Below are 10730 nucleotides of genomic sequence, written 5' to 3'. Positions count from 1 at the left end.
TTTGTATTAAAGAAACAGCAGCTAATTTTAAGATGTGGCAATATGCTGCATTCTATATGAGTATACAACCATCAGTCAGGTAGAGCCTAGAACTGGGCACTGGTTCTCTCTTTAAATTATCCATCTAACATACTGCCATTGGGAGTATGTGTTGTGATTATTATAGATGGGATTGGCTTATGTACTCCCTTTCATAAAAAACAAGTTCTTTCCCCCATCTTTTTTTCCCAGAGGCTTTATAGTGCTCCTATTTTCTCCTGTTACAATCAGCACTTTAATTATATATTTTTCATTATGGATTCATGCATGTTATGATTATTTATTTAAAATGATGTCATTGGGAGGTTGGGTTTTAGGAGGACCCTCTCTAAACACCACCGCCAAGCATCAAGTGAAAGACGAATCTCCTCCATCTACTGTTTCCTATTCAGCTACTTTAGCTTCCATTTTCTTCTGGTAAAACCTTGTGCTGGCACATTAAGACAGTGCCCACAGGACATTTAAATCCCAGGGAGGAAGGGCAATAAATGAAATAAATAAATGGATGGATGGAGAATCTTGATTCACGCACCTGATTGCTTCTCTGCACGAATAGGTCTATGATGATGGGAAGTATGTATACCTTGTGATGGAGCTGATGCGAGGAGGGGAACTCTTAGATCGAATACTTCGGCAGAAGTGCTTCTCAGAACGAGAGGCCAGTGCTGTCCTTTGTACCATTACCAAGACAGTCAACTATTTGCATTCCCAGGGAGTAAGTACAATTTCTTCTGCTTTCTAAAAATGTTATCTTTATTTTATTTCTTATTTGGGCATTACCCAAAATGGATTCGAAAATGTGCATAAACTTGTAAGTTACTAATTTACTATTGAAGAACACGCCTGTACAATAAGGGATGCTATATCAAATATCTCACATTTGGATAGTACCTTCCGTACCGAAGAGCTAATCCTTATTACTTTCCTTAAACCCATAGGGCAGGCATCCCCAAACTTTGGCCCTCCAGATGTTTTGGACTACAATTCCCATCATCCCTGATCACTGGTCCTGTTAGCTAGGGATCATGGGAGTTGTAGGCTAAAACATCTGGAGGGCCACAGTTTGGGGATGCCTGCCATGGGGTATAATAGACTTTATCATAAACATTTATATCTGGACTAGCCTCACTATTTTATTTTTTTTTGGGGGGGGACATATATTTAACCCTATGGGAAGAGGAGGCAGACAACATAGCCAATCTGAAATCAAATGGCCCTTTCAATTCAAATCTGTGTGTGTTATGGGTGAATACTAATTTAGTGAAAATTTGTAAAATTTCAGAAGACCAGAGATAAATAGAAAATCATTATTAAATTTATTTGGTTTATGACTAAATTTACGACTCTGTGTACAGTATCATTTGGTAAATGTCAGCATTTATCAAGGCATGACACCAAATAGGCCGAAACAAACTTCAAATGGTAAATCTTGAGAATTTCCAGCTGCCAACACAAACCAAATCCGACATTTATCATTGCAACAGCTACTTCACTTTATATAACAGTTTTAACTTTCTTTACAGGTTGTTCACCGAGATCTGAAACCTAGTAATATTCTTTACATGGATGAGTCAGGTAACCCCGACTCCATCAGGATCTGCGATTTTGGATTTGCCAAACAACTGAGAGCTGAGAACGGCCTGTTAATGACACCATGTTATACAGCCAATTTTGTAGCACCTGAGGTACATAGCAGAGTGATCCCTGTTCCATCATATCCCATATTTACATCATGGTTAGAGAGGCAAAACAGCTTTAGATTGGCCTCTCAGTTGCTTTTGATACTGTGGTCTATGGCATTTTCATTGAGCATCATATTTTATGATGGTTTCATTCCCTTTTGCCTGATTTGTCTCAGAAGGTGACATGTGGAAAGGCAAGCTCAAACCCTGTGGCATTCCACAGGACTCAGGGCTCTTGGCTTGCAAACATGCAAACCCGGGTGTGGTATGGAGTGGTGTAAATCAGCTGGATGAAGGTTCAGGGTGCAAAACGCTGTCAGAGGAAGAGTTAGACTCCTTTGCCCCTTTTCCTCTTTGTAAGAAATGTCACAGCTGTTTTAGCAAGCAGCTTTTGAAACTTTTTCTTCTCTAATGTCCTGAAGTTCACCTCCAACTTCACTCTGATCCCAGACTCCCTTGCCACTGAAACATTTGTCCAATTAAATTGAACGTTAGGAAAGCAGCCAAAGGGAATGGCAAAGGCGAAATAACATGCCTGCTTACATTTAGTCTTCTCTGTTTTACTTGGAATCCATTGATTTTCTTTTATTTGATGGCAATGTCATAATTACAACATGAACGATCATGGATTGTTAAGGATATCTGAGAGGAGGAATTGGCCTGCCATCTAGTGGGAGCAATTGCAGGAAAACAAGCCATGAATCACAAAGGCTGTTAATCTCACGTCAGTGTGTAAATTATTTTATTCTCCAGTTTTCATCCAAGTTAGGTGGTCTTTGTCTGTGGTCTTATAGACTGCTGGGGAAGATATTACAGATCTAGTGCCAGGTAGCACTCACCATACTTCTTAGGTTTTGGCCCAGCATGGGAGGAATTTTATGTAACTACATGCTGTGCTGTATTTCCAGTTTCAAAGTCTGATTTGATAATAACCTTTCTAGCTTACATGATTAAGACTCCCACAGGCAGTTTCATACTATCAGTATATAATAAAAACTAAAACCATACTATTGCTTTGTTTCAAAATCCATAGTGACTTTACATGTAGTCATAGCAATTTATTTCTGAAAACTTAAAGGCTTTTCTGATCAATGAAACTTAGTTTTTGAAAAACAGTATTTCATCATCAACTGCTAAAGTAATTGTACGCATAATGTTATAGTTGGTTACATGTTGAAAACTTTATTTGTTTGGAACAAATATGGGAATGAACAACTGCGTCTGTGGCAAAACAAGACACACACATTCATCGTATGTGACAGTTAGGAATGGAAAGATCTGTCAGTTTTCGTTCTCTCATTTTCTCATTTTTCCAATAATAAATTCAGTTTTCCATATTACTTCAGCAACTTACAATTAATTTTTATTCTTTTAAAAACAAACCTCATGAAAATTATTCAGCACATTTCTCTTAATAAACCCATGTTTGTTTGCAGTTTTGACTAAGGGACACATTTTTGCAAACAATTTCTCCTAACAGTATGCATTTTTAATGTTATTTGAATGCTATTTTTTCTAGTACTGTATATCCATTTTTATGCTCATTTCTCCCTAACATATGCATTTTGTAAACGTTGTTCAGTCGGATAACTGCATCACAAAATTCAAATAAGAGTGAATTTGGAAGGATGACTGTATTTCGGTTCTCATGCTGCTTTGGAAAGTGTGAATTTAATAAACACTTATTTTCCTGTCCAAGATGACCACTCTTACTGACAAGTTCAGGCAAATGTGAACCAATTTCTTGGTCATAAATTTCTTTCCAAAAAGAGTTTTATAACCTGTTTCTTCTACTTGTTCTCCTTTCCGCAGGTCCTGAAACGGCAAGGCTATGATGCAGCCTGTGATATCTGGAGCTTAGGGATTCTGTTGTACACCATGTTAGCAGGGTAGGTGCAAGGCCTTCCTAGTATCTTTGCACAAGTTGGAAGTCTTCCCCATGGGCTACTGCAGTGGCAGCCAAGTTTCCCTCCTGGACGTAACCAGTGCCAAGCATCACTCCAAGGAGCTCCTTTTTCCTGTTATTTATTGTAAAGAACAACAATCAAAGTGGGGATTTTACACAAAGTCTGCTGTCTGCTGAACAAATGGGATGCCTTACATGTAAACAGCAATTGTATGGATGACTTTTTAAAAGTAAATTGCAAGCATCGGTGGCCCAATCCAAATTGGGAGATCAATCCAGAGCAGGGTTAAAGCACCTTGTCCCCAACAACAGGGTCCCATGCTGAAACAGGGATCCCACACTGCCATTTACTTGTAAAAAGCAATTCACACAATTGCTAATTGCATGACTAGCATCACATCTATTTCAGCTCCTAATACAAGGTCTTATTCTTCTTTCTTTTTTGCTTTAAATATCAGAGTTGACACTTTCCTAAGTCTCAGGCCACATGCTAAACTATACATTCAAAGTACATTTCCCCCTCAAAGAATCCTGGGAACTGTCGCTTATTAAGGTGCTGGGAACTGTAGCTCTGTAAGGAGTGTACCAATCCCAGCATTATTGAGATGGGGGGGGATATGGTATAGTGTGTATGCAGATTCACCCCCACAGCACCCCACACCACCCCATTGTGCTAGATCTCAATTATTTGTTCTGCTAAGGGTTTAGTTCCTTTCTACTTAGGTATTTTTTTAAATAAAATAACAAATTAACCAAAACATTCTCCATTTGCAAGGAAGATAAATAAAGGGGACATTTTGGAGGGTGAAACACCCTTTTCCCCCCTCTGGATGTTTTGTTATGACTGAGACAGTTCAAAAGAGGTATTGTACAGTTGTGTTCGTGAAAATGAAGGGCCTCACCTCACAATTCTTGTTGTTACTTTAGTTAATTATGCTAATCATTTCCATCAATAATGCTGTTATTTCTTCAGTGGGTGAGGCCTGAAAAGTTTTATATAAGCTAAACCTATTATTATGCTCTGGTAACTCTGCATTGTGCAAACACCTCTTTAAAATACCCGTTTGTGGCTCAACAGATTCACTCCTTTTGCAAATGGGCCAGATGATACCCCGGAGGAGATTCTGGCCAGAATTGGCAGTGGAAAGTATGCACTTACAGGAGGAAACTGGGATTCGATATCTGATGCTGCTAAGGTAAGCATATAACATATTTTTAGGTTGGCCTTTCGGAACTTCCAAGGCTGTCTGTGACTCAAAAATGTATCAAAATTGTTTTCATACACATATTTTGAAAGAAACGTTATTTAGAAATGTCTACTTCAGTACAAATTTTTGTGTTTGTTTTTAAAACCATAGATTAAAACAGAAATAGGTAGAATGGACTTATGGGTGAATGAATGTGAAGGTAACACAGACCAGAAGTAGACTTATTCACCCATCCCGATCCTTAGTACATGAGAAAAGGAGTTAAAACAGTCTTAGCACATTACATGGACCCCTTGACAAGTGATCAACATCTTGTCCTTAATGACTAAAACTAATTCTTGATCACAAGGGGTGCCAACTTGAGTAAAATACTGGGGGGGAGGGGCAGGTAAGCTGCACCCCGCATCATTGATCACATGATGTACACATGCACAACATTTGAATGGCAATGCCCATCAGCTTTGGGGAGGCCTGGCTCCCTCAAATATTTTAAGGGGGGCAAAGGCACCTCAGCCCCCAGGACTTGACTCCTATGTTGATCACCTAATATGCAGAATTGGGCTGTGAATTCATTGCAGCGCCTTCAGATACCTTCTTAGGATAAGTTCAAAACTGTGCTTGAACACAGGGAAGCTGTTGCTAAAAGCCTCTTTTGCACAGTATCCTATCCATTGTGAAAATGGTGATTTGGAGTTTTAGGGCATTTCAATATAGTTGCTGTTTTTCTATGGCGGGGTGGCCAACTCCCAATAGACCATGATCTACTCACAGAGTTAAAAACTGGCAAGTTGGGGGGGTAAGTTGATAAGCTTTTTTAGGGAGGAGGGAAGCCCCATTTTTGGGTGCAGGGCAATGTTGTTAAATTTTTTTAGGGAGGAGGGTAGATAACGATCTACCTGTTGGACATGCCTGTTCAAATTCAGGTTGCCCAATTACAGTAGGTTGGGAAACCTTATACTGTACTGTACTGAAAACCTGCTTCTCCAAAAGATTGGACTACTTGCAAAAAAGGAAGTACTGGAAAGTGTGGGGTAACAGTTGCTTGACACAATGTAATCTAACCTCTCTACAAACAAATCAGGATGAATCCCCAATAAGCTGATCCTCTAAAAGCCCTTTAGTAGCAGGGAGGGAATGCACTAACTGGCTAGGACCACTTCCTTCCATGCTGCATTCTGTGTTACAACCCAGGTAAGCTCACTAATCCTCTGTTCTACCTGCCTAAAAGTCAACACTGAGATTGCTGGTTCATATACACATTTCCAAGAGAACATTCTAGAGAGTTTTGGTGTGTGCGATTGTGGCAGTATGTCTTTCCCTGCCCCACCCATACCCCACTCCAGCAACCTACCGTGGAACTTTGTTTGCAGTGGCTACATTCAAAGGGTGCAGGACCGGTTCTCAGATGATGAGTTCTTAGTGGCATTTTCCATTCCAGTATTCCATATTTTGAAACTGCCACCATTACCCAGGCTTTAAAATGGAAATCCTCATGGGGAAAAGAAAGCAAAATCACAGGTTTTCTTCTCCTCTGTAATTTCTCTTTAACAGGATATTGTGTCAAAGATGCTTCATGTAGACCCCCATCAGCGCTTGACAGCAGCCCTGGTTCTAAGGCACCCGTGGATAGTAAACGGGGAATATCTATCCCAGAATCAGCTCAGCCGACAGGATGTTCACCTGGTAAAGGTAAGTCCAAATGAAGCTGCTTTGTATTCTTGCATACAGTGGTCCAACATGCGGCCCTCGACACCTTTTTTGGGTGGCCCTTGGCAACATTTGTTGCCTCCTAGCCTTCAGGCTGCCTTCCCAAAGCTGGGTAAGCGAGGGACTGGGCTTTGGGAAGGAGGCATGAGGCTCTGACAGGGTCCTAGATTCCTCCTTCCTCCTTCCCAAATCCTAGTTCCCATCTGTCAATTAGTATAATGGATTGGTAGAAGTAAAGAGGAGTTGCACATACACATGTACAGCTACATTTTTTTCTGGGTGGGATCTGAAAGATCTGGTGCAAAGAGAAACCTTTTGAAATCCTCATTCCTCACCTATGTGTAGGCACATGCACACATGAACCAACAAACATGTACTCCTTCTCCAATATGCACTTTTGCTGCATATGAACATAAGCAACCATGTGCATGATAATCCGCAGTGTGATATATAACTAATGATTCAGCTGAGTCCCACAGTCAAAACTAGCCTTAGCGGTTGAAGAATATAGGCTCCTTCAGAAAGTAAAGAAGCAGTCATTGGGAGAAGCTCCCTTTGCTATAATGTCTTGATACAGATACCCCCTCTTCTTTAAATTGGGGGTGGGGAGTGGGACTGAAGAGGGAAAGCAGGCATTGTTCTTAAATCTGCATGGTTTCAATTTTTATTTTGCAGGGAGCAATGGCAGCCACCTACTTTGCTTTAAACCGAACACCTCAGGCACCAAGGCTGGAACCTGTATTGTCCTCCAACCTGGCCCAGCGGAGGGGGATGAAAAGACTGACCTCAACGAGGTTGTAGTGGTCCCAAAGAATGCCTGGTTGAAAAAAGGGAAAACATGCGCCACATGTTGCTCAGAGAGGCTGATCCGTATTGCTAATTTTGCAGGACTTTGGACTATTGGCACATAAATTGCTAAAATTAGCAGAACTCCAGCATAAGGCAAAGATATCCTTTGCTTTCCGATTCCTTTTGTTGCTTTTGTTTTTTAAGTTAATGCCAAGATCCTGAGTTAGCAGGTACTCAAAGATTGTCATGTGCCAATTTTTCAACTGCTGTACTGCTTCTTATTTAAGTGTATACCACTAAGATCCTATTCTCATTTTCTCCAAATGTTATTTTTGGGATCTTTTAGATGCTCTGTAAGACCACTTTTTGTAAGCAATTTTCAGTCGCTTTGGTTTTAGAGGTCAATTCTACCAGCATTTATGTCATGGTGAATTGTCACAGCTAGCAATTGATACTGCTACCCATTATCACCTGCAGCAGAGTTCATCTCCAAAGAGCTGAATGTGAAAGGAAGACGCGTGTGATGCTGTGAAATCAATGGCCTACTAAGAACGGTATTTAACATGAAGAAAGAAGAGCTGGCTGAGTAGTGCCTGCTGTACTTCTCAAAAAGCACCCTTCATGTGTTTGGTCTGTACAGCAAATAATGCATGGGGGGGATTGTGGTTGCACCCACTGATGCTGATAGCCACACATTCAAGGACATCATTTGCTCCTGACATCCATTCTTATATTAATTAATCAACTATCTATGCTTGGATAAATTGAGGGTATGGATCATGGATAGAGGCCCTTATGGCATCATAGGCCTGTATGTGGCGGCTCTGTGCAAATAGAACTTTGAGTGTGTGGAGGCTGTAGTGGGGCAGTAAGCATGACCTAGTCTCCCTATGGGTGGATGAATGAATGCAAGAATAGTGCTTTCTAAGGATGCTATACTGTGTTACAAACTCTCCTACTTTTATCATGGAGATGGCAATCTTTTGTTTGCCTGTTCCATTTAAAATAATGGCTCATAATGCCACATGATTACCTACATGACAAAATCACCTAGTCTCTGACAAGCAGAAGGGAAAGAAACTGTCAGCGGAGAAATTTCAGTGAGAAAAAATCTACAATATTTTTCTAACATCAGTGGAAACAGGTGTAACTGTGATGTTGAACTAGCATTACCTGACTGTATTGGCTTGTGTTGTGCATAAAGTGATTGACAAGAATGGATACGTTCCGCCTCCCACTGACATCAGTGGCAAGCGCTACTCTGGATTGCACTCATTGGCCACCACCCAACACAGACTTAACTTAAGCATGTTTAAGCCCTTCGAAATCTTGGGTTTGGCAGCTTTATGATTCTGAGTTGTATTGCGGCCAATATTTTAAGCACTTTACTTGACTTGCATTTTTATAATGGATTTCGCCACCTTTCAAAACTCTGCAGGAAAAACCAGCATGTTACATTGTCTCTCGTTTCCTCTTATGGGGGGGAAACGTGAAGACAGAATATTGTATCCTATAGATTACATTTATTTTGCTGAGTGGTGAAGCCATTCCAATACTAAACACAGCTTGGGAGATTGATGTCAATTGTGCCTGCAGATGCAAGAGAACAGATTTGTTGCATTAGCTACTGTAATATGCTCCTTAGGGTCTGTTTCTGTGTGACAGAACGTCATGTAATTTATTCTATTTTGTCCTTAATTTTTAAATTATATTTAATGTTTCATTTCTATGTGCTGTGCACACAGGACGGCAGCAGAGAAGCTGTTCTTGAAGTGTGACTTTTAGAATAAAACAATGCTGTGAAACTCCATAAAATGAAGGTTTTGGCTCAGGCTTGACAGGTGATAGGTATATTGTAGATATTTGAAATCTTGAACATGTGGACCTGTTTTTCTGTTGTGTTCACTTTTGCCCTTGCTTGCTCCTTTAAATAGAAGAGCCCAGTGCACCCAAAATCATCAAGAGCCCTGGCTATTTCCTAACAATCAGAGTGCAATTTCATTACTTCTTGGACTTGGACTTGGACTTGATATCATAACCCTACTCAACCAAGGGAATATTAGTCCAGTCCATAAGTGACTGCTGACTGTGTGTAAATATTGCCCTGTCTACCCACATATACCACAGGAGATGTTGCACCCCACTTGTAGAGTCTGTGTGGTGATGATTCACATCTATGGTGATAATGGCAGTAGGAGTATAAGTACAGTCATACCTCGGAACATACCTGCCAAGTCCGGGTCGTAAATATCCGGGATCGGCAGCGCGCGCATGACCGGAAGTTGCGTGACGCAACTTCCGGTGGCGCTTCGCCCTATGGGCATCAGAAAATGGCGGCGCCAGCGCCGGAAGTCGCTTCCGCGCATGACCGGAAACACGTAAAGCGACTTCCGGCGCCGGCGCCGCCATTTTCTGGTGCCCATAGAAGGGCAAGCGGCACCAGAAAAATGCCCGGGTAACAATTGCATTCTCCTCCACAGTCATAGCTGCCAAGTATCCCGATTTAAGGGACAATACCGGGATTTTCCGCTAAACGGGAGACCGCCGGGAAACGGTAAGAAAAAAGGGTTTTTCCCGGCGGATATGGGATACTTGGCAGCTATGCCTCGGAAGTCGAATGGAATCCATTCTGGAAGTCCATTTGACTTCCAAAACATTTGGAAACCAAGGCACAGCTTCCGATTGTACCTCGGGATCCAAGGTACGACTGTAATTTGCATTATATGCAATGCACACATTTAGAAATAACTGAAATTGCATGTTGCTCCTTCACAGAATCATGGTGCTTGGGTGCTTTTTCCCAGTGGAATATATTATGTGCCACAGATTAATTTTGTAATCCCTTATACTCTCTCATCCAGTTGGATTTAGAGAAGCATTGCATCTGATGTGCTTTTTCAGTCATTTCCAAATCTGTGTTTCATCTAATGCACTTCACTGGTACGCCAGTTGCCGGAAAAGGACAGTAGCTCAATGGAAGAGCACGTGCTTTGCATGCAAAAAGATGCCAGGTTCATCCACTGTTATTTCCAGGTAGGTCTGGAAAGGGCCCCTGTTTTTAACCCTGGAGAGCCACTGCCAGTCAATATTGACTTAGAAGGACCCAGTTAGTGAGCTGATCCAGTATTTTCCAACTGCCATTGCTACCATATATCTGAATTAAGTTTGCTCATGCGGGACAACTCGGCTGGTAAAGCATAAGACTCTTAATCTCAGGGTTGTGGGTTTGAGCCCCATGTTGGGCAAAAGATTCCTGCATTGCAGGGGGTTGGACTAGATGGCCCTTATGGTCCCTTCCAACTATACAGTTCTATGTTTTTCTAAGTAATCACCTTGGAAAATGCACTTGTAAACCCATGTGTGTGTGTATGAAGTGAGAATTGCATAGAACTGCTTGCG

General features: G+C 41.3%; 1 protein-coding gene across 1 annotated transcript in view; it reads left to right on the top strand.

The window, feature by feature from the left end:
- Positions 1 to 9626, top strand: part of RPS6KA2 (ribosomal protein S6 kinase A2) — a 99550-nt gene extending 89924 nt beyond the window's left edge. Inside the window, exons 14-19 of the mRNA XM_060273274.1 lie at positions 596 to 754; positions 1563 to 1724; positions 3534 to 3610; positions 4706 to 4823; positions 6387 to 6524; positions 7218 to 9626. Of these exons, the coding sequence (XP_060129257.1) occupies positions 596 to 754; positions 1563 to 1724; positions 3534 to 3610; positions 4706 to 4823; positions 6387 to 6524; positions 7218 to 7343 (780 nt within the window). The 3' untranslated portion in view covers positions 7344 to 9626. The remainder of the gene's footprint in view (positions 1 to 595; positions 755 to 1562; positions 1725 to 3533; positions 3611 to 4705; positions 4824 to 6386; positions 6525 to 7217) is intronic.
- Positions 9627 to 10730: the final 1104 nt, after the last annotated feature.

This window comes from Zootoca vivipara, chromosome 3 (genome assembly GCF_963506605.1).
Source record: "Zootoca vivipara chromosome 3, rZooViv1.1, whole genome shotgun sequence".
Lineage (NCBI taxonomy): Eukaryota > Metazoa > Chordata > Lepidosauria > Squamata > Lacertidae > Zootoca > Zootoca vivipara.
The sequence above is the reverse complement of the archived record's forward strand: the minus strand, read 5'-3'. Positions and strand labels throughout refer to the sequence as shown.